Source organism: Ranitomeya variabilis, chromosome 2, assembly GCF_051348905.1.
Source record: "Ranitomeya variabilis isolate aRanVar5 chromosome 2, aRanVar5.hap1, whole genome shotgun sequence".
NCBI lineage: Eukaryota > Metazoa > Chordata > Amphibia > Anura > Dendrobatidae > Ranitomeya > Ranitomeya variabilis.
This window is the reverse complement of record NC_135233.1, coordinates 1,079,366,263-1,079,390,820: the sequence shown is the minus strand read 5'-3', so window position 1 is coordinate 1,079,390,820 and position 24,558 is coordinate 1,079,366,263. Positions and strand designations below refer to the sequence as shown.

At 44.5% G+C, this 24,558-nt stretch overlaps 1 protein-coding gene across 1 annotated transcript in view; it reads left to right on the top strand.

Moving 5' to 3' along the window:
- LOC143808721 (cytochrome P450 2C14-like) overlaps positions 1-17,305 on the top strand; it is a 65,323-nt gene extending 48,018 nt beyond the window's left edge. The window contains exon 10 of the mRNA XM_077291655.1: positions 16,529-17,305. Coding sequence (XP_077147770.1) covers positions 16,529-16,707 — 179 coding nt within the window. The 3' untranslated portion in view covers positions 16,708-17,305. The remainder of the gene's footprint in view (positions 1-16,528) is intronic.
- The last annotated feature ends 7,253 nt before the right edge of the window (positions 17,306-24,558 follow it).

The window sequence follows — 24,558 nt, the reverse complement described above, 5'->3', positions numbered from 1 at the left end:
AAATAGACTATTTGATGTTATTCTAATTTTGTGAGAAGCACCTGTACATTCTGCATTTAGCCTAGGAACAGTTGCAGGAGCAGGGAGAATGATATAATAATGGTTCTAGACAGGGCAGAGGGCTCACAGCTTATTGTTAAATATATATCTTCTGCACGTGACCAAATTTTTTTTTGTTTAGGTAAAAAAATGACTACATTGTCAAGTCATCTATAAAGTATTATGTTCTTTGTACATTTCTGTGGTATATAACACTCCAAAAAAGCAATACATATTTTTCTGGATTTAATTAATCATCCATACAGTATTACGCGCTCTGTGGTAGATTTCGGTGGTATATAACATTCCCAAAACTGTGAAAAATTGGTATGGATTCAGATACTTATCCATACAGTATTATGTGCTATGTAGTACACTTCGGTGGTATATAACACTACAAAAAAGCGTTGAAAAATTTGTCTGCGTTCAATTACTCATCCAAACAGCATTACCTGCTTTGTTTTAAATTTTAGAGGTGTATATAGCACTCCAAAAAGCGTTGAAAAATTTGCCTGGATTGGATTAGTCATCCATAGAATATTAGGTGTTTTCTTTTACTTTTCGATGGTATAGAGTATAACACTCCAAAAAAGCTTTGACAAATTTGTCTGGATTCAATCATTCAACCATACAGCTTAACACGGTTACATATCAGTGGTATATAAAACTAAAAAAAAAACTTCAAAAATTTTCTTTTGACTGAATGATTTATCCATACAGTTTAACATACTTTGTATAAAATACGATGGGTTAAAATTTTTAAAAACCGCTTGGCCTGGTACAGGTCACAAAATATTTTTGTTTAAAAAATTTACTATTTGTCATATGTACTGTAGAACCTGTTTTGTGTGAAATTTTGATGTTTTGAAATAAGAAAAAAAATTGGCTTGTTAAAGGTGTACAAATTTGGTTGTTCAAAAATGTACTATTGTCATCTAGACTGTAGAACTTGGTTTGTGTGCAATTTCGTTGGTTTGAAATAAAAACAAAATTGCCCGCTACAGGTGTACAAATTTGATCTCTCGGTTCTCAGTCCTAAGCTGCCATTATTTCTCCCACTGTGATGTTCCCACCTTGTCCCAGCATGTGTCGAGGAACATCACCAGTGTCCTTAACAGTGTGGTTACTGGATTTGTCTACTTAACAAAAGACGTGTACACAATCACATGTTGCCAGGGACACTTCATTTCACTGATGGCACACTTGGTGAACATTGTGGAGGCAGGGGCAGAGTCCCACTCTGGTGCAGCACATGTGCTACCGATGTGGAGGAATCATGGCACTTCTTCGATCAGGGTTTCCTTTACTTCCTATACCAGTTCCTGCACCCTATCCTGCTCCTCCTCATCCTCCATATCCGACGTGTTTTCTCAGAGCACTCTGTCCATATCAGCTGGAAGTTCTGCAGCACTGCCTCAACTTAGTGTCAACAGACAGTTCTGTCTCTCTCACCGCTAAACTTAAAACTAGGCATGGCTGTGTGTGATAATGGCCATACCCTGGTGGCGGCTGTGAAGCTTGGCAAGCTCACTCACATACCATGCTTGGCCCACATGCTCAACCTGGTAGTTCAGCGGTTTCTGAAACCCTACTCATATTTGCCAGAGCTTCTGGTCAATATATGCTGCATCAGCGCCCATTTCCGAAAGTCAGCCACAGCTACCACTGCTCTTGCAGTGCTGCAGCAGTGCATGCAAGTGCCAGCTTACCGACTAAAGCTTGTTGACAGTGCAACAGAGGCTAGTACCCATACAAGCTTCATCCTGTCTCTCCTTTGTGGATGGGCAGAGGAGCAGATTGAGGAGGAAGAGATGGAGGAAGAGGAGAGGATGGAGATTAGTCATTATGGTGGAAACCGGGAAGTGTTAGCTTTAGGGACCTTGGCACATATTGCAGAATTTATGTACCGCTGCCTTTCCCGTGACCATTGCGTCACATTCATCTTGGCCAAAAAATAGCACTCGTTGTTCATCCTGCTAGACCCACACTACAAAGAGAACATCGCATCTCTCCTTACTGAGGCAGAGAGGTCTTCTAAAATGGGACTATAGCAAAAGGCCATTGCAGAAAATATGTTAAGAAAATTCATGTCAGACAATGCCAGTGGCAGGGAGCAAGTTTGCTTGTCCAACGAAGGAGGAAAGGCGAGGGAGACACGCACAAGGTACAGCAAAGGCATGGGTACATTGTGAAAGGCCTGGACCAATTTCATGACACCCTCCCAGCATCCAGGCCCTGATGACTGGTTATTTTTGACAAGGAGGGAAAGTTATTAAAGATGGTCAATCAATTCCTGGCCTACAAAGCCAGCATACTCTTTAATTCCTCTGCGACCTTCAGCTATTGGGTCCCAAAGCTGGTGCCTGTCATGAGCTGTCCCTCTATGCCGTGGGGGTGTTGTGCTTTCCTGCCACTAGCATATTGTTTGAACAGGTTTTTAGTGCCACCAGGGGGGTCAAAACATAAAGTGCTGACAGGCTCACTATGAGAAAAATGAACAAAGTTTGGATTAGCCCCAATGTTTCCACACCACCAGATGACAGCAGCACATAGTGTTTTTAATATTGAATATTTTAATGAGGCCATCCAGTTGCTGCCTTCAAGGGTCTATGGAATGCTGGATGATCCTTCTCATAATGCTTCACTAGCTTTGCACTTTGTGCAAAGCCTTTATGAGTATAAGAATACATCAATTACAATTTAAAAATATTTTACTGTTTCTTAACACTCTTTTTCCTGTAAATTCCAATTACATGTCAGCTTTGAATGTTTTATAGTCAATCTTTAACGTGAAGGAAACGTGTTACACCATTGTTCCCAGCAGCGATCTTACAGTCAGAGATGCATACAGGGGTCATTATCATGCTATTCTTATTTGATTCAGCACTTTTTCCATCCATTTCAACATTTTCTCTATCCCCCAGACCTCTTTGTAGGATTTGCCAGAAAAATGCTCTGATTTTCTTTCGACTCCCATTCTACTCATTACTCAAAATGAGCATCAAGAAATACCAAATGAAACAAGCATATTACTAAAAGCAATAACAAAGTGATTGTAATAATAAGCAACTTTTCAATGTACTAATTAAAAATCCTTTGATTTTCAAAAAAATTAGAATTTTACATTTTATTGTTTATTGCTCGTGGCCTGAGCTATGGCCATCTTTGCAGTTTATTGGTGGTGGTTATAAGTTATTTGATGTTTGCTTTTAAATGCTGTTTTGAAACTAGCTAGATAGTTGGATCTGGCCAGCTGCAGTCACACAGTACTGCTCCAATGGTGCAAGGACAAAGCCCTGCCTCTTTCTGCAGCATGGGAGAGAGCACCGATTGGTTTTGTATTTTGTATTTTGTAGTATTTGGCTCTACTGGAGAGGTATTTTGTGCATATCTTTTTACTGAAACTTCCATAGAAATTGACGGATGGTGATGTGCATGTGCAACCAACTGTCCACTGATGGCAACTAGAGTTGAGCGACTTTTACTTTTTTCGGATCGGGTGTCAAAAGTCGGGTCGGGTGAAATCGGCCGATTATTGCGAAAAGTCGGGGGCTGACTGAAACACGAAACCCAATGCAAGTCAATGGGGAATCAAAGTCGGCAGTGAGTGGAGGACAGGAAAACATGTACAGTGCCCACTTTAATGCCAAAACATCAATTCTTATTACTGAAGCTTGTCAATCTTAATTTACTTTATAATAATAGTTAGGCATTGAAAACTGGGGGTCATTTGGCTAAAGTTGTGGAGGAATAGGGCTGGCTCAAGATTTTCGTGGGCCCAGGATACGCGGAATACGTAAGTATTTCAACTTTGCAAGTGCTGTGATCCTGAGCAAGCAGGGGGGGCCCACTCGTTGGCATTGGCACTGGCACAGGGCCCCTCATAGTACGGCGGTGTGTTTGACGGCGGGTGGCACCTCCCACCGGCAGAGACACTTTTGAGTACTATGAGGGGCCCTGTGCCAGTGATGTCGCCAACGAGTATGCCCCCCCACCCAGCCTGCACTTTCATCTGCACCTTCCTCTTTGTCCCCGTGTAAGGTAGTATAGTATGCGGGAAGAGGAACCTGACTTTCAGCAGGGTCAGATTCTGGCTGTGTAGAGTGCAAGGGGAATGTAGTGGTCTGGGTCAATGTACCAGCAGACTCATCTAGCAGTGGCTGGGCAATGGGCAGGATGAGGAGGAAACACAGAAATAGGCCCAAATAATAAAGTGGGCTAAATGCAGTTCAAATGTGGTAACAGGACTAAACAGGCGGCATTGCTTTGTTCAGTGGAGGACAACTGTAATGAGTGGCAGACACAGTTAGTAGGCCCAAATAATAAAGTAGCCTAAATGCAGTTCAAAATTGGTAACAGGATCAAACAGGCGGCATTGCTTTGTTCAGTAGAGGACAACTGTAATGAGTGGCAGACACAGTTAGTAGGCCCAAATAATAAAGTAGGCTAAATGCAGTTCAAAATTGGTAACATGACTAAACAGGCGGCATTGCTTTGTTCAGTGGAGGCCACTGTAATGAGCGGCAGACACAGTTAGTAGGCCCAAATAATAAAGTAGCCTAAATGCAGTTCAAAATTGGTAACAGGACTAAACAGGTGGCATTGCTTTGTTCAGTGGAGGACAACTGTAATGAGTGGCAGACACAGTTAGTAGGCCCAAATATTAAAGTGGGCTAAATGTCTGCCAAAAAATTGTTCATAAATAAACAGGTGGCATAGCTAGATACAGGGGTGGGCTCCTCTGCTGAGTAGCAGACAGTGGTAGTAGGCGCAAAGTATTAACTGGTCTAAATGGAGGCCAGGGCCCCTGTATATTTTAACTATCATCTATCATTTCAACAAATTTGTATTGGCAGTGCCATTGAAGGATTTGACATCACAGACTACACAGTGGTGGAGGAGGGAGAGGTAAGTATTGCAAGTGGTAGAGCACTGTTCGAGCTGGGGGGAACACTCTCTCATGGGCGGCGGTGCTAGCACAGGGCCCCTCATATTACAATGGTGTGTCTGATGCTGGTTGTGCACCACCACCGTCAGAGACACTTCATTGTACTATGAGGGACCCTGTGCCAGTGCCGTCGCCCAAGAGTGGGCACACCCACCTGTCCAGGCAAATGGCACTCGCACGGATGCTTGCGCTAGGTGGTGACCACGGCCCTTTGGGGGGAGTCAGCCCATTTAGGGAGGTATAAAAATGGCCCATGGTGGACATTCAGCAGCTGCAAATGGAGGAATTGGAGAAGTCAGTAAGAGGAAGCCAAAAGCAAGACCTTTTTACAGGAAAGCTAGGTGTCAGCAGGGGAAGGTTGGGCGAAATAATTTGAAATCCATGGGTTCATTTTAATGAAGGTTAGATCATCAACATTTTGGGTAGCCAGACGTGTCCTTTTTTCGGTCAGTATTGAACCAGCAGCACTGAAGACTCTTTCTGATAGCACACTTGCAGATGGGCAAGAAAGCTCCTGTAATGCATATTCTGCCAATTCAGGCCGGGTGTCTATTTTAGATGCCCAGTAATCAAAGGGAATGAAGTGTGAGGGAGAACATCGATAAGGGAGGAAAAGTAGTTCTTAACCATACTGGACAAATGCTGTCTCCTGTGGAAAATCTAACCAAAATAACAACCGTTATATGGTACTGTAAAACAAGGTAGAAGGTGTATATAAACTTGTTGAGAATTTAAATCTCCCTTTTTTTTTTGGAGACTGAACCAAATCTCAGGCCCAGTGTATAAAACAACGCAATGTAAGTGGCAGAAAGTGGCTGGAATATATAAGGAAAAATACAAGGACTTAAGTACAATTTCAATCTCCCTACAATGATCTCAGGACAAGTATGACAGCAATAAAAAGGACTGCTGCACACAAACATGTGGACAAATAAACAAGATAGCTGTGCAGAAAGGAGCAACAGGATTTTTGCTTTTAAAAAAGCAGTTGATTTGCACAGCAGCGGTGCAAACAGCAATGCAGCTATCAGGGAGCCTTATAAGCTACAGAGCTGATGCACAAAAATCTTGCCTCCACTGTTGTGAATTCCGTTCTCGGGCTCCCTCCTGTGGTCGTGAATGGTACTTTGGTGAGTTCTGTCCTTGGACACCCTCTGGTGGCTTTGAGTGGAACTGCTGATCTTTGAGGTTGGCTTTCTCAGCTGCTCTCGTTTATTGCTTCTGCTGGCTTCCCTATTTAACTCTGCCCAGGTTGTTAGTCCTTGCCAGCTGTCAATGTCTCAGTACTGGTTCAGATCTCTCTTGGATTTCTCAGATGACCTGTCTACTCCAGCAGAAGCTAAGTCCTCACTAGTTCATTTGCTGTTCATTGGTTTTTGAATATATTTCTCAGTACATGCTATGTTTCAGTCAAGCCTGCTATTATGATATTTCCTTGCTAGCTGGAAGCTCTGGGGGTGCAGAGCTGCACCTCCACACCGTGAGTCGGTGTGGAGGTCTTTTTGCACACTCTGCGTGTTTTTTGAAGTTTTTATTACTGACCGCATAGTTCCCTTTCCTATCCTCTGTCTGTCTAGAGAAGATTCGGCCTCCTTTGCTAAAATCTGTTTCATTCCTGTGTTTGTTACTTCCTCTTAACTCACAGTCAATATTTGTGGGGGGCTACCTTTACTTTGGGGAATTTCTCTGAGGCAAGGTAGGCTGCTATTTCTATCTTTAGGGGTAGTTAGCTCTTAGGCTGTGAAGAGGCGTCTAGGGAGAGTTAGGTATGCTCTACGGCTATTTCTAGTGTGTGTGATAGGATTAGGGATTGCGGTCAGTAGAGTTACCACTTCCTCAGAGCTTGTCCCAGGTTTTTCCATTTTAACCATCAGGTCATTTCGGGTGCTCCTAACCACCAGGTCCATAACAGTACAGCTGGCCACAAAGTGTTAATGCATCTCAAAAGAGGGAAAAGAGAAGTTCTGAGTCATTTTTTTTTTCTTTGCTGCTTGTTTTGTCTTTCTTTTCCCCTTAACCTCTGGGTGGTTCAGGACTCAGGTGTAGATATGGATATTCAGGGTTTGTCCTCTTGTGTGGATCAACTCGCTGTTAGGGTACAGAGTATTCAAGATTATGTAGTTCAGAATCCGATGTTAGAGCCTAGAATTCCAATTCCTGATTTGTTTTCTGGGGATAGATCTAAATTTTTGAATTTCAAAAATAATTGCAGACTGTTTCTTGCTCTGAAACCCCGCTCTTCTGGTGACCCCATTCAGCAAGTAAAGATTGTTATTTCTTTGTTGCGTGGTGACCCGCAAGACTGGGCATTCTCCCTTGAGCCAGGAAATCCTGCATTGCTTAATGTAGATGCATTTTTTCTAGCGCTTGGATTGCTTTATGATGAACCTAATTCTGTGGATCAGGCAGAAAAGATCTTGCTGACTCTATGTCAGGGTCAGGATGAAGCAGAAGTATATTGCCAGAAGTTTAGAAAGTGGTCTGTGCTTACGCAATGGAATGAGTGTGCCCTGGCAGCAATTTTCAGAAAGGGTCTTTCTGAAGCTCTTAAAGATGTTATGGTGGGGTTCCTCACGCCTGCTGGTCTGAATGAATCAATGTCTTTGGCCATTCAGATTGATCGGCGTTTGCGTGAGCGCAAAGTTGTGCACCATTTGGCGGTGTCCCCTGAGCAAAGGCCTGAGCCTATGCAATGTGATAGGACTTTGACCAGAGCTGAACGGCAAGAACACATATGTCAGAATGGGCTGTGTTTTTACTGTGGTGACTCTTCTCATGCTATCTCTGATTGTCCTAAGCGCACTAAGAGGTTTGCTAGGTCTGTCACCATTAGTACTGTGCAGCCTAAATTTCTCTTATCTGTTACTCTGATTTGCTCATTGTCGTCCTACTCTGTTATGGCATTTGTGGATTCGGGCGCTGCTTTGAATTTGATGGACTTGGAGTTTGCCAGGCGCTGTGGTTTTTTCTTGGAGCCTTTGCAGATTCCTGTTCCCTTAAGGGGGATTGGTGCTACGCCACTGGCCAAGAATAAACCCCAGTACTGGACTCAGCTAACCATGTGCATGGCTCCTGCACATCAGGAAAGTATTCGCTTTTTGGTGTTGCATAATTTGCATGATGTTGTCGTGTTGGGTTTGCCATGGTTACAGGTTCATAATCCAGTACTGGATTGGAAATCAATGTCTGTGTCTAGTTGGGGTTGTCAAGGGATACATACTGATGTTCCTTTGATGTCAATTTCTTCTTCCACTCCTTCTGAAATTCCTGAGTTTTTGTCGGATTACCAGGATGTATTTGATGAGCCCAAGTCCAGTGCCCTACCTCCTCATAGGGACTGTGATTGCGCTATTAATTTGATTCCTGGTAGTAAGTTCCCTAAGGGCCGACTGTTTAATTTATCTGTGCCATAACATGCCGCTATGCGGAGTTATGTAAAGGAGTCCTTAGAGAAAGGACATATTCGCCCATCTTCGTCACCATTGGGAGCAGGGTTCTTTTTTTGTGGCCAAGAAGGATGGCTCTCTGAGACCCTGTATAGATTACCGCCTTCTCAATAAAATCACGGTCAAATTTCAGTACCCTTTGCCTCTGTTGTCTGATTTGTTTGCTCGGATTAAGGGGGCTAGTTGGTTTACCAAGATTGACCTTCGAGGGGCGTATAATCTTGTGCGTATTAAACAGGGCAATGAATGGAAAACAGCATTTAATACGCCCGAGGGCCATTTTGAGTACCTGGTGATGCCATTCGGGCTCTCTAATGCCCCATCTGTGTTTCAGTCCTTTATGCACGACATCTTCCGAAAGTATCTGGATAGGTTCATGATTGTATATTTGGATGATATTTTGGTCTTTTCGGATGATTGGGAGTCTCATGTAAGGCAGGTCAGGATGGTGTTCCAGGTCCTTCGTGCTAATGCGTTGTTTGTGAAGGGGTCTAAATGCCTCTTTGGAGTTCAGAAGGTTTCCTTTTTGGGCTTCATTTTTTCCCCTTCTACTATCGAGATGGACCCTGTTAAAGTTCAGGCCATTTATGATTGGACTCAACCTACATCTGTGAAGAGTCTTCAGAAGTTCCTGGGCTTTGCTAATTTTTACCGTCGCTTCATCGCTAATTTTTCTAGTGTGGTTAAGCCTTTGACTGATTTGACGAAGAAAGGCGCTGATGTGGTGAACTGGTCCCCTGCGGCCGTTGAGGCTTTTCAGGAGCTTAAACGTCATTTTACTTCGGCCCCTGTGTTGCGTCAGCCAGATGTTTTGCTCCCTTTTCAGGTCGAGGTTGATGCTTCTGAGATTGGGGCAGGGGCTGTTTTGTCTCAGAGAAGTTCTGATGGCTCTTTGATGAAGCCGTGTGCTTTCTTTTCTAGAAAGTTTTCGCCTGCTGAGCGTAATTATGATGTCGGCAATCGGGAGTTGTTGGCTATGAAGTGGGCATTCGAGGAGTGGCGACATTGGCTTGAGGGAGCCAAACATCGCGTGGTGGTCTTGACTGATCACAAGAATCTGACTTACCTCGAGTCCGCCAAGAGGTTGAATCCTAGACAGGCTCGATGGTCACTGTTTTTCTCCCGTTTCGATTTTGTGGTCTCATACCTTCCGGGATCTAAGAATGTGAAGGCTGATGCCCTTTCTAGGAGTTTTTTGCCTGATTCTCCGGGAGTCTCTGAGCCGGCTGGTATTCTCAAAGAGGGGGTGATTTTGTCTGCCATCTCCCCTGATTTGCGGCGGGTGCTGCAGGAGTTTCAGGCTGATAGACCTGACCGCTGTCCAGTGGAGAAACTGTTTGTCCCTGATAGATGGACTAGTAGGGTTATTTCTGAAGTTCATTGTTCAGTATTGGCTGGTCATCCTGGGATTTTTGGTACCAGAGATTTGGTTGCTAGGTCCTTTTGGTGGCCTTCCTTGTCACGGGATGTGCGTTCTTTTGTGCAGTCCTGTGGGACTTGTGCTCGGGCCAAACCTTGCTGCTCTCATGCCAGTTGGTTGCTTTTGCCTTTGCCTGTCCCGAAGAGGCCCTGGACGCATATTTCCATGGATTTCATTTCTGATCTTCCTGTCTCTCAAAGGATGTCTGTCATCTGGGTGGTTTGTGATCGGTTTTCTAAGATGGTCCATTTGGTACCCTTGCCTAAATTGCCTTCCTCCTCTGATTTGGTTCCATTATTTTTTCAGCATGTGGTTCGTTTGCATGGCATTCCGGAGAACATTGTGTCGGACAGAGGTTCCCAGTTTGTTTCTAGGTTTTGGCGGTCCTTTTGTGCTAAGATGGGCATTGATTTGTCTTTTTCTTCAGCATTCCATCCTCAGACAAATGGCCAAACCGAACGAACTAATCAGACCTTGGAGACCTATCTGAGATGCTTTGTCTCTGCTGATCAGGATGATTGGGTGACCTTCTTGCCATTGGCCGAGTTCGCCCTTAATAATTGGGCTAGTTCTGCTACTTTGGTTTCGCCTTTTTTTTGTAATTCTGGTTTTCATCCTCGTTTTTCTTCAGGGCAGGTTGAGCCTTCTGACTGTCCTGGTGTGGATTCTGTAGTGGACAGGTTGCAGCAAATTTGGACTCACGTGGTGGACAATTTGACATTGTCTCAGGAGAAGGCGCAATGTTTTACTAACCGCCGTCGCTGTTTTGGTCCCCGATTTCGTGTTGGGGATTTGGTTTGGTTGTCTTCTCGTTTTGTTCCTATGAAGGTTTCTTCTCCTAAGTTCAAGCCTCGTTTCATTGGTCCTTATAAGATTTCTGAAATTATCAATCCTGTGTCGTTTCGTTTGGCCCTTCCAGCTTCTTTTGCCATCCATAATGTGTTCCATAGGTCGCTGTTGCGGAGATATGTGGCGCCTATGGTTCCTTCCGTTGATCCTCCTGCTCCGGTGTTGGTAGAGGGGGAGTTGGAGTATGTGGTGGAGAAGATTTTAGATTCTCGTATTTCGAGATGGAAGCTTCAGTACCTGGTTAAATGGAAGGGCTATGGTCAGGAGGATAATTCCTGGGTTGTTGCCTCCGATGTCCATGCTGCCGATTTGGTTCGTGCTTTTCATTTGGCTCGTCATGATCGGCCTGGGGGCTCTGGTGACGGTTCGGTGACCCCTCCTCAAGGGGGGGGGTACTGTTGTGAATTCCGTTCTCGGGCTCCCTCTTGTGGTCGTGAATGGTACTTTGGTGAGTTCTGTCCTTGGACACCCTCTGGTGGCTTTGAGTGGAACTGCTGATCTTTGAGGTTGGCTTTCTCAGCTGCTCTCGTTTATTGCTTCTGCTGGCTTCCCTATTTAACTCTGCCCAGGTCGTCAGTCCTTGCCAGCTGTCAATGTCTCAGTACTGGTTCAGATCTCTCTTGGATTTCTCAGATGACCTGTCTACTCCAGCAGAAGCTAAGTCCTCGCTAGTTCATTTGCTGTTCATTGGTTTTTGAATATATTTCTCAGTACATGCTATGTTTCAGTCCAGCCTGCTATTATGATATTTCCTTGCTAGCTGGAAGCTCTGGGGGTGCAGAGCTGCACCTCCACACCGTGAGTCGGTGTGGAGGTCTTTTTGCACACTCTGTGTGGTTTTTGTAGTTTTTATTACTGACCGCATAGTTCCCTTTCCTATCCTCTGTCTGTCTAGAGAAGATTCGGCCTCCTTTGCTAAAATCTGTTTCATTCCTGTGTTTGTTACTTTCTCTTAACTCACAGTCAATATTTGTGGGGGGCTACCTTTACTTTGGGGAATTTCTCTGAGGCAAGGTAGGCTGCTATTTCTATCTTTAGGGGTAGTTAGCTCTTAGGCTGTGAAGAGGCGTCTAGGGAGAGTTAGGTACGCTCCACGGCTATTTCTAGTGTGTGTGATAGGATTAGGGATTGCGGTCAGTAGAGTTACTACTTCCTCAGAGCTTGTCCCAGGTTTTTCCATTTTAACCATCAGGTCATTTCGGGTGCTCCTAACCACCAGGTCCATAACACTCCACTGTCCCTGCAAAAAAAAGGTGGTGTTGGACAGTGGAAATTGCTACAGCACAAGCAGTTTGGGGGTTAATCTTCCCTTCCTAACTATATCCCTTCTTCTGATGAAGCTGCAGCAACCTCTTCCTATGCTACGATCGGCAGAAGTAAGATGGCGGTTGGCGTGCACGCCCCTTTATACTCCCTGTGATGCTGCAGAAAGCAAGCCAATCACTGTCATGCCCTTCTCTAAGATGGTGGGGACCGAGACCTATGTCATCACGCTGCCCACACTTTGCGTCCTCCTTCATTGGCTGAAAAATGACGCTGAAACGTCATATGAAACGTGACTTTGGCACGCTGATCGCCGACCGCATGGCCGATCCCACACTATGATCGGGTCGGGTTTCATGAAACCCGACTTTGCCGAATGTCGGCAGTTTTTGAATTTGTCCGATCCATTTCGCTCAACCCTAATGGCAACTGTTCCACCAGTACCTGGCACCAATGGGTAGTAGGATCACTGTTTTCAGAGTAGGAAGCAGAATGCTGGGATGCTGGGGATCGGTGTGTTGCTAAAGAACAGACAAACCATTTAAGAGGGACATCTGTGGCACACACTGTTATGAGCACATCTGTGAATGACATATGGTAGTTTTGGCTTTTATGACTTGGGCACTTTTATTGGGACAGCAGTGGTTGACTCATTTATCAGGTCTTTTATTTCTGATGCTTTATAATTGGGGTATCTGTGACTGACCCTCTTTAATTGCACCATCATATGAGTAACACACTTTTCATTACTTCTATGCCTGACCCACTATTACTGTAGCATCAATGAGTAACATGCTTTTCAGTCCTTCTATGGCTCACCCACTATTATTGAGGCATCTGTGGCTGAAGCTTTATTAGTGGATTATCTGTAGCTGACACAATAATGTTGAGGTGCTCATGGCGAGCATTACTGCGGTATTTGTGGTTGACAATACAATGGGTAACTCAGGCTATTGTCTAAGGAGATGGACATATTGCCTATGTTTCTCCCTTGAAGAATAAGTGTGTTATTGTAATTAGTGATGAGTAGTGTTGAGCGATACCTGCCGATATGCAAAGGTATCGGTATCGGATTGGATCGGCCGATACCCAAAAAGTATCAGATATCGCCGATACCGATACCCGATACCAATGCATATCAATGGGACACAAAATATCGGAATGGTTCCCAGGGTCTGAAGGAGAGGAAACTCTCCTTCAGGCCCTGGGATCCATATTCATGTATAAAATAAAGAATAAAAATAAAAAATATTGATATACTCACCCCTCTGGCGGCCCCGGCTCTCACTGGTCCAAGCGTCTGCCTCCGTTCCCTAAGAATGCAGAGTGAAGGACCTTCGATGATGTCGCGGCTTGTGATTGGTCACGTGACCGCTCATGTGACCGCTCACGCGACCAATCACAAGCCGCGAAGTCATCGCAGGCCCTTCACTCACTCATTTTCAGGAACGGAGGCTGCCGGTTACATCGCTAAGGTCCAGGGTCCGCCGGAGGGGTGAGTATATCAATATTTTTTATATTTATTATTTATTTTTTACATAAATATGGATCCCAGGGCCTGAAGGAGAGTCTCCTCTCCTCCAGACCCTGGGAACCATACGCACCACACACTTCCGATTCCGATTTCCGATATCGCAAAAATATCGGAACTCGGTATCGGAATTCCGATACAGCAAATATCGGCCGATACCCGATACTTGCAGTATCGGAATGCTCAACACTTGTGATGAGCTGACAAGTAACAAGTAAATGTTCTGGTTCGACGAATATACAGTTAAAAGTACGGTTTGGGATGGAACTTTACCCGATCCTCATTCAAGTGAATGAGGGGCACAAACATCCAGTTGTTCCCATGCTGTGTTCTGTGTGACTGAGTGGGAAACACTGTCTTTGATCAATGGTAGCCTTACTGAGTTTACCAACAGTTAGAGTACTGAGGTTACCATGCTATCACACAGAGGACAACATGTGAGCCAGCGACTGTGACCGGCGTTGAAAAGGTTGCTGCCAGTCATTCGTCAGCTGATGACCACTGCTCCCATCAGCATACACCTGCTTTCACTGATAGCAGCAAGAGCAGGTGATGCTGATGAGAGTGTTCATGAGCCTTCGCCTGTGCATAGTAAAAATTGTCAGATATGTAATTAGTGCAGTGCATGTGTAGCTTACTGTAAATGTATTTAGCTAAGTAATAAATAGAAGAAAAAAATAACATGGGGTCACCCATATTTTAATAACCGGGTGAGTAAAAGCAGACAGCTGGAGCTCTTGTTATTATTCTGGGAAAGGGCAAATGTCCATAAAGTTTCCCAGCCTATTAATATCAGCTCACTGCTGCCTGCATAGCCTTTATTGTTTTTTAAATGGAGGGACCCAAAAAAATGATGTGGGGTCCCCCTTATATTTAACAACCAGCAAAGGCAATGCAGACAACTATGGGTTGATATTTATAGGCTGGGAAGAGGCCATGGATATTGGCCTCTTCCCAGACTAATAACACCAGTCCATAGCTGCCCCAGAAATGGCTCATCCATTAGATGCACCTTTTCTGGAACTTAGCCTAGGCTCTTACTGCTTGCTCTGGTGCAATGGCAAGCAGGGTAATTGTTTTGGGGTTGATGTCAGCTTTACAGTTTGGGTTTCATCATCCTCAATTGTAATGTGTAGTGTAAATAATGATATGTGTTAAGCATGTGTGTTGTTTGACAGTAGGGACAACAAGAGGTAATGGTTGTGACTAGCCTAGAATGGGAGGGGCTAAGCTGAAGAGAGGCAGTTTACCGTCAGAGTTAGAAAGGGACCAGAGTGAGTAGAAAGAAGGCTTAAGGTCTGATGTGAGCAGTGCAGCATGTCATGGGTGTCTTTAATGAAAGATGAGACAGAGGATAGCGAGAGTCAGAGAGAAGTGACCAAAAAGAACACAGTGATCGATCGGAGAGAGTTCCTGGACCAGAGTTTATAACTCAGAATGGTAACGTGCCTAAACAGGATAGAGTACATAAGGCGAAGAGCGTGTCATGGGCGGGAGTTCTAGAGCATCAGAGAAAGAGAAGTTAAGAACCAGCTATTCTGGCAATATAGTTCCCTCATTGAACTGTCAAACACCTGGTCCTGGCCATCCCAAGTCATTGATTATATGCAGCCTGCAAGAGTGTTGTGCCTCCACAGCAACAGTACTCAAACCCAGCTGGACCCCCACCTTCATGTGAAGTGTCAGGGCTCAAGAGACAAGTACCATGCCAATGGTTAACACCCCGCACCACATTACCATTTCACTATCGGCAATCGTGACTGAAGCACTATTATTTGGGCATCTGAGGCTGACACACCTACATTAAAGCATCTGTGGCTGATACACTATTATTTGAGTGACTCTTGCATTGTTATGGTGGTTGATAATGTAATGTAAAAAATATCGTAAGGTTTATTCCAAGGGGATTGGAATATACTACTAAGGGAAGAGTCAGAGGGCTATATAACTCAGATAAGGATAGCATTGCAATGATTGGAATGGCCGTCAGCTCTCCTGCCCGAGTATGACAGCTACATAGAAATACATGCTGTCACACTCGGGTTGTGAGAGCCGACGGCCAGTCCGAGCATTGCGTTGTGATCCTCGTCTGAGTTATATGGCCATCTGAGTCTTCCCTGAGTAGTATATTCCAATCCCCTTGTACTGCAGGGTCCTATAGATGACATGGCTGGGCTGCAGAGTGCTATAAGAGGCTGCAGTTAAAGGGAACCTGTTACCCCCAAATTCGAAGGTGAGCTAAGCCCACCGGCATCAGGGGCTTATCTACAGCATTCTGTAATGCTGTAGATAAGCCCCCGATGTATCTTGAAAGATGAGAAACAGAGGTTAGATTATACTCACATGGGCGGGCGGTCCGATCCGATGGGCGTCGCGGTCCGGGGCCTCCCATCTTCATAGCATGACGTTCTCTTTTAGTCTTCATGCCGCGGCTCCAGCGCAGGCATACTTTGTCTGCCCTGTTGAGGGCAGAGCAAAGTACTGCAGTGTGCCGGGCCTCTCTGACCTTTCCCAGCGCCTGCTCACTGCAGTACTTTGCTCTGCCCTCAACAGGGCAGACAAAGTACACCTGCGCCGGAGCTGCAGCATGAAGACAAGAAGAGGACGTCATCGTAAGAAGATAAGAGACCCCGGACCGCGACACCCATCGGAACGGACTGCAGCAGGACCGCCCCTGGGTGAGTATAATCTAACCTCTTTTTCTCATCTTTCAGGATACATCGGGGGCTTATCTACAGCATTACAGAATGCTGTAGATAAGCCCCTGATGCTGGTGGACTTAGCTCATGTTCGATTTTGGGGGGGACAGGTTCCCTTTAAGAGAAAGACCTTTAAAATGATACTACTGCTCAGAGACCCCTTCTGTTCCCTTTTCTCTCAGGCATCACATGACAGATAGAAAACTTGGAGATCACAACAGATCAAATCCAAAAAGCTTTGTACCAAATATTTATATAATTTTATTGCTATCCAGTTGTAATCGGATATTATCAGCTCTCTTCTATCAATGTGTTTTTTTTTTGTTCTCACAGGTAAACGCAGCTGTGCTGGAGAAACCTTGGCTAAAATGGAGCTGTTCCTGTTCTTTGCAACATTATTACAACATTTGACTTTCAAGCCTACACCTGGAGCCAGACTAGACCTCAGTCCTGCACTGGGGGGTACAAACGCCCCCAAACCATTTGAGATCTGTGCAATTTCTCGCAGATAGACTACACTATCAGTCACTAGTGGCACAAGACATGTTGTATATTGTCATAGTTGTTTAGACTTTCTCCACCAAATCTACCTGAATGTGCCATGAGGGTACCCAGAATCAATTATCTTTTATTAGGCAAACTGCCTCTTCAGAGAAGAAGAGGACTTGAACTCTGGAAGTAGCGATCCTACAAGTCACCAACGACCATTTAATGAGTCTTGTAATATGACTTAGAATAAAAGCCAAATCAGAATCTCAATTTGCAAATATGGTGTTTCGGGCTATTGGCCCTTTTCAGTGCAAAGTATGAGAACTGATTTATCTGTTATTAGTCATTTCAGGCTGAAGATTGTTGTGTTCTTTCAGGGTGTTACTGACAGAAAAACATTTCTGGTACAGAGTTCTAAATCTCCTGCATAGATATAGAGTTAAATGATAAAATTTAGACTGTGTACAGCTGCCAAGAGACGAAGCTAATGAGCCTTGGCATACAAAGTGCTTCCTCTAGTGGTGGCTAATAGTAGGCAATGTTTTGGTGATGATCTGGAATGTTAAGAAAGTAGTTTGACAGCAAAAAGTGTTATGAAATAATAAAAAAACCTCACCCATTGCCTCTCCTCCATTGTTCACCAATCACCATTGATTTCCGAGATATTTCGTCATTTACATAATTCACGTGACAACCAATTTTTGCAATAATCACTGCTGAGGCACATGAATTATGTTTTTTTTTACTTGAGAACATTTCTTGTTCTTAGATCACTTTCTGATATTGACCTTTGTCTTTTCCTTCTGACTATTCAACTGATTAATAATTAATAAACTAATTCATTCTAAGTGGAGAATCCCATTCAATGTGAACCTTCAAAATTATATAAATTAGCTGTATATTCCGTAGATTTTTTAAATGAAATTACAAATTTAGGCTTATACTGGATCTATGCATTTTTTTTCTGCTTTTGCTCCTCAAAATTAAACAAGGATTAAAAATAAAATCCAATGCAGGGCTTCTAATGCAGACATGTCCAAATGCTCCTTAGGGCTCCGCTGCTTGGTTTGTGTGTGATTACTTGTGAGAGTACTGCTGCGATTGGCAGCCTTGACCAAGAAAATAAACTAATCCTAACTGTTCAATCCATTAAAACACCTACGGAGAAAAAACAAAAAGAGGTTTGGCTTCTAGAGATGTCTAGTGAGGACAAATAAGTAAGGTACACTGGTAGAGTTCACAGCATAGGCCGTAGTGATGAGTCAACGTGCTCTGAAAATGTGTTATCCGAGCATGCTCGGGTGCTAACAAAGCGTCTTCGGCTTTCTTGAATGAAATGTTCGAGTCTCCGCTGCTGTTTGTCAGAAAATCCCGGCATTGTTTCTGCCACGGGACAAGTAGACATTGGGACTCAAACACATTATTAGAGCACTCCGAAGACAGTGAGTTAGCACCCCATGCTCAGATACCACTTTATCAGAGCATGTTTGCTCATCACTAATAGGGAGACGTTCGAGACCTTCAGGAAGAGAAACTTCCATGATAACTAGTCACCCTATTACTGGCATATTTCTAAACACATAAATTCAAAAGAGTTTCTTAAAGGGATATTCCCATTTCCAAGGTCATATCTCATTTTGTAGTAGGTATAAAAATATTATCGAATACCTCCAATTAGAAATGTAGCGTAGTTCTTCTGATGCCCTGTGTTGCTTACCCCATATGTAAGGCATTATAGTAGCTCAGATAACCACCCACTTTTACGTCAGTTTAGATAAGCTTTGTCGCTTTTTAGCCCAGGAGTCTCTAGAAATCCGGTGCAATTGACAAGTACGAAGATGTGGGAAGCAGAAAAAAAATGGCTCTATTGAAGCGTTTCTGAATGGACTTTGGATACATCAAAAATGGGATGTGGATGTTTTTGCTCAGCCTGCTGCTACCATTAGCTGGTGGTCCTTGTTCTGGACCGCCCCATGTATACAGACAAAACAAAAGCAAAAACCGGAGCGCCAGCCGACAAATCAGGAATGGATTTTTGGATGTGCAAACCTCAACAAGACAGTACTTATTCCGTGAGGAGAGATAGTTCCCAATACCCTCCTTCTTTTCCCAGTGTTCCTTCTAACTCCCAGTCAAGCACACCTTCTAAATCCCAGCCAGATCAAAAAAGTTTGGAAGATCGTGATCTTTTCTTTTGATTGATATGTCTAATTAAGTGGGAGGAGGTGTACAAGAAGGGAAGCGGTACTATAGCTTTTTATAATGATGAAGAGACAGTCTAAAACGCGTAGATAGAGGTTTTCATTTTTGTAATGGTGGAATGCATTTTATCACTCATTGATAGCGATGAGCGAACATGCTCGCCATTACTCGTTACTCGCCCGAGTATCACTATGCTCGGTGTACTCGGCAAGCACCAAGTATTTCCGGGATTATTCGGTGGGAGCTCGGGTCTCCGCCCTGCAATTCTGGCGCTCTTTAGAGCGCCAATCACAGTGCAGGGATTGTCTGCCATGCACTGTAATGCCGCAGCCATCTATCTTTGTTGTGGTATTACAGTGATTGGCTGGTCGCACAGCGTCATCAGGTCTATAAGAGACCTGGCGCCGCCCTGCTCACCTCATTCTGCTCCGGACATAGCGAGTGTAGGGAGAGCTGCTGCTGAGATAGGGTCAGAATCGTCCTTTTAATAATTAGTGTGGGTCTGCTAGTGTTCAGTCCACAAATCCAGAGAAACCAACAGTCCTTTTTAGGGCTAATTTGGGGGTCCTGAGATTGCAGCGCTTGGTAGGCAGGGGAGTCTATGTGCACTTATCCACATCTGTGCAAGGCCTGCAGGCATTGTATGTGAGTACATAGCTCTCACTGCATACATATAAAGGCTCCATTACTGTCTGCTGCAGCTTATGTAATACAGTATATACTTAGCTGCAGTTTTCTGTGACTTTTTTTCCACCTTATACCTGCTCCATTTATTCTAAAGCAATCCATAGCCCCTTTATTTTTACATTTATTTGCTTGTTCACGCTGCCTACTACAGCCAGGTTATTGTAATTGTAGAATGTGCAAATCTACCATTTTCTTTTTGTCCCAGGCACCAGGTGTGAGTGCGCCAAAAAATCTTTTTTTGTGTGTCATAGCCAACTTGTTGACACAATTTAGTTGTGCCCAAAAAAATCAAGGCCACGTTTAGATCAGTCTGTTATCTGAGGCTGACGGCTGGTGTATCAGTGGTGCAAAAGTCAAAAAGTTTCATAGTTCTGTCTGCTATCCTTGTTGTACTCATTTTTAATTTTTTGCCAAATTTCACAATCAAGAGGAAAAAAAGGTATACAGTCTGTTATATGTGGCTGAGGCATGGTGTATCTGTGGTGGAAAAATTGTAGTTTCGCAGGCATTCATAGCATAGTTCTGTGTGCTAGCCTTGTTTTACTCTTTTTTTTTTCTCCACAAATTCACCAAAAACAAACAAACAAAAATGATACAGTCTGTTATGTCAAGCTGAGGACTGTTGTATCTGTGGTCAAAAAATCGTAGTCTCGCAGGCATACATAGAATAGTTCTTTGTGCTAACCTTGTTCTATTTTTTTCCCCAAATTTCACATATAACAGAAAAAATAATTATACAGTCTGTTATCTGTGGCTGCAGCCTGTTGTATCTGTGGTGGAAAAATCGTAGCTTTGAAGGCATAGTGATCAGATATAATTTTGCTCCAAATAAATACATTTGTGTTGAGCTTTTGAAATAGTTCAGTAGCCCATTAAAAATGGGCAAGGCTAGAGGCAAGGGACGGGGAAGTGGACGTGATGCTGATGGTGCATGCAGAGGACGAGGCAGTGGCCAAGCTGAAACTGGGCCACAACAAAGACCCACATCTTCTCGCTCGACCTTCCTGTCCCAGTTTCTAGGGGATTCGCAGCACACTATTGAAGCCATAGCAGTGTGAAACGGATGTTGGTTGGATAGTGGATAATGCTTCCAGTAACTTAGCCACCACCACCATGTCTTCCACACGGTCAAGTCTGAGTAGCCGTGAGTGTGGCCTGGATATTCCTCACCCTGATCCTCCTTCCTCCCACCATGCCGAGTGCCTTGAGACAACTGATCCCACACTTGGACATTCCCAAGAGCTGTTCAGTTTTCCCTTTCAAGATTCCGGACTCTCGGCCAGTCAACTTGAAGTGGGGACAGATGAGATGGCATGTAGCAATGCCCAAAGCTTTGACCAGCCATGTTCACATGAAGGCAATGCAACGATGATGAGACACAATTGCCAGAAAGTCAAGAGGAGGAGCAGGATGCGGATGTGGAAGACAAGGTGGTGGATCACATTGTAACTGACCCAATCTGGCAGGAGGACATGCAGAGCGAGGACAGCAGCACACATGGGGAAGGAAGCATATCACCCCAACACTCAGGAAGAAGCAGTGTGGTGGCCTCAGACAGAAGGCATGCATCCGTTCCTCATAACACCAACATGAGGGAAGTTGCCATTCCAACTGTTAGATCTTCCTGAGCCTGGTTATTTTTTAAAGACTCTGCTGATAACCCCAAACAGGCCATTTGCAGCGCCTGCCATGCCCACATCAGCAGGGGAGGAAAAACTACCAGCCTGACCACCACCAGCATGATCAGGCACATGGAAGCAAAGCACCCGACTTTGTGGGCTGAACCCCAGGAACACTGTCTGCAGGTGACACCACTGCTTCTTCCACTGTTTTACATAGAAGCCAATCTCCAGTCCACAGTGCAAGTGAAGATGCCTCTAGCCCTGCACCTGTTGTTGCCCACAGTCAAGCAGCACCATCATCAAGCCGATCCACGTCCTTGTCCCAGCACAGCCTTCAGTTGTCTTATAACCCAGTCATTGGAACACAAGCGGAAATACCCAGCGAATGCCCCACAGGCCACAGTAATAATTTCTAACATTTCTCTTCTGCTTGCGCTCAAAATGTTGTCTTTTAGGCTCGTTGAGATGGAAGCTTTCTGCAACATGATGGCGATGGCCGTCTCAAAGTACTTGTTGCCCAGTCTCCACTATTTCTCCCGGTGTGCCGTATCGGCATTACACCAGCATGTGTCCCACAACATTACCGTGTCCTCAACAATGCTGTTACTGGGAAAGTCCCCTCAACCATGGACAGGTGGATAAGTGCTTGTGGGCAGGGATGGTACATCTTACTGACGGCACACTGGGTTAACATAGTGGAAGCCGGACCCAGTCGGATGGGTCTAGGATGGAACACATCCTCCCGACACCAAGGATTGCGGGCCCTACGTCAATCAAGATTGCCCTCACAGTCTACAGCTCCTGCAAATCCTCCTCCTCTTCAGCCTCAATCTCTGAAATGAACACATAAGAAGCTGGAAGCACTGCAGCACTGCCTCAGCCAAGTGGCAACAGGCTGTGCTAAAGCTAATCTGCATAGTTGACAAACCGCACAATGCAAAAGAGCTGTGGACAGCACTGAAAGAGCAGTCAGATAATTGGATGACACCGCTGAACCTACAGCCAGGCATGGTGGCGGCTCTGAGGCAAGGTGAGCTCACACACATACCTTGCCTGGCCCATGTGCTTAACCTCGTGGTTCTCAAAAGCTACCAGGAGCTAACAGATCTGCTAGTGAAAGTATGCCCATTTCAGAAAGTCAGCTACAGCTTCAGCCGCCTTTGCCTTACTTCAGCAGTGTTTGCGGCTTCAGGCTCACCAACTGGTGTGTGATGTCTACATGCATTGGAACTCTACGCTCCATATGCTGGAAAGAATTTGTGAGCAGAAGAGGGCAGTTGTTGACTACCAACTTCAACAGGCCGTCGATATTCAGTTCTGACTCCACACATAAGATCTCAGGAGTGGACATGGATGTCAGACATATGTACCATCCTCGAAAACTTTGAGGACTGCACCAAGATGGTGAGCGGAGATGACGCCATAATTAGAGTCACCATCCTACTTCTCACCATTCTCAAAATCTCTCTGCTCACAATTAAAGACGATTAATTGCAGGCAGAGCACAAGGACATGGAACAAGGAACCATACAGGGGGATTAAACTCTGCCTAGCTTCATGCCTTCCCAACATGGATTGGTAGGCAATGAGGAGGATGAACAGGAGCTACTTTCATGCGCTACAGACTGTACTACAAGCATAGCTGTCATACCGTCTGTTCAGCGGGGATGACCTGAGGACAGAGAGGAGGAGGATGAGGAGGAAGTAGACAGCATGGTCAGTCGTCCAATTGGTGAGGACATTGAAGTCTTGCCTGTTAGCATTTTGGCATGCATGGCTGACATTATGTTGCGCTGCATCTCACGTGACCCTCGCATTGTAAAAATTGCGACAGAAGTACAATCCAGCTCAGGCAGGGGAACAATGGCAAAGGTCTGGGACAGTTTCCACAGACCTTCCCATCGTGCCGGCATAGAGTCAAGGGGTGCTGTCACAAGAAGTGCAATGTTTGGCAAGATGCTGAGGGAGTACCTCTCAAATTGCACAAACATCCTCCGTGATTCTTCTGTGCCGATATCCTAGCTGGACACGTGGCACGAACTGGCTTCCTACACCTTGGAGGTCCTGGCCTGCCCTGCTGCTAGCATTCTGTCAGAGTGGGTTTTTAGTGCCGCTGGTGGAATTATAACAGATAAGCGCATCCGCCTGTCAACTGAAAATGCTAACAGGCCGACTCTTATGAAAATGAACAAGGGCTGGATTAGGCAAGGTTTCTGTACATGACCAAGTTAAAACAGCTAAACATAGCCTCTAATATATTGTCTTTTTTGTGGAGGTGTATTGTCATGCACCTCTCCCCAACCACACATGGGTATCCGCTTCATGATTTTGTCTGTTTGGTTTTATCCTCCTCCTTATCTACATCCTCATCATCCACAACCAGTACAACACCAGGGTGAATGTATTTCGTGATGCAAAAGTCACTCAATTTTTGTGCAAGGGTGTTTTTCTGATGCCCGTTACTAATTAGAAACAAAAATAAACTTCCTGCATAGGGAACTGTCATCAAAATGAGATGTACGTATATTTTCCCCATTCATTCTTATATATTCCAGTTTTAATATCTCTGCACCATCCTTTCATGACCCAGTGTATACCTCTACAATATGAAAATATGGAAATACTATTATATATTTTTTTTTATATCCCTGTCTCTGAGCTGTTGCTATTGACAAACAAATCCCGTTGGACACAATCTGGCATCATATATATGAACCTGTGTTCACCCCTCCCTTTTGTTATTCACTTTCATTGGTGGATTCACATCCTTTATTTTTTTTATTTCAGTATGATTTATCTTTATGTCTCCTCATTCTCCACCACTAGATCACGAGGCTTAACATCTTCTGTGCTGCTACAGGCAGTCCAATTTTTGGCAAGGGTGTCTATGATGGCCATAATAGATTTTTTAATAATGTATCCCCCTTGGGGAAATGTTTCTTAACCCATGCACTGCGTGTTTGGGCATTACAAGTCTAGAGGACACACTCCTTTAAATTGGGCATATTTTTTCTTGAGGCCTTCAGCAATGTCTCCTCATTCTCCACCACTAGATCACCATTCACCACGCTTAACGTGTTCTGTGCTGCTATAGGCAGTCTAATATTTGACAAGGCTGTCTATGATGGCCATAGTATATTTCTTAAAAAAGTATCTCCCTTGGGGAAATGTTTGTCAGCCCATGCACTGCGTGTATGGGCATTACAAGTCTAGGAGACACACTCCTTTACATTGGGCCTAGTTTTTAATGAGGCCTTCAGCAATGTCTCCTCATTTTCCACCACTAGATCACTAAGCTTAACTTGTTCTGTGCTGCAACAGGTAGTCCAATTTTTGCCAAGCCTGTCTATGATGTCCATAAAA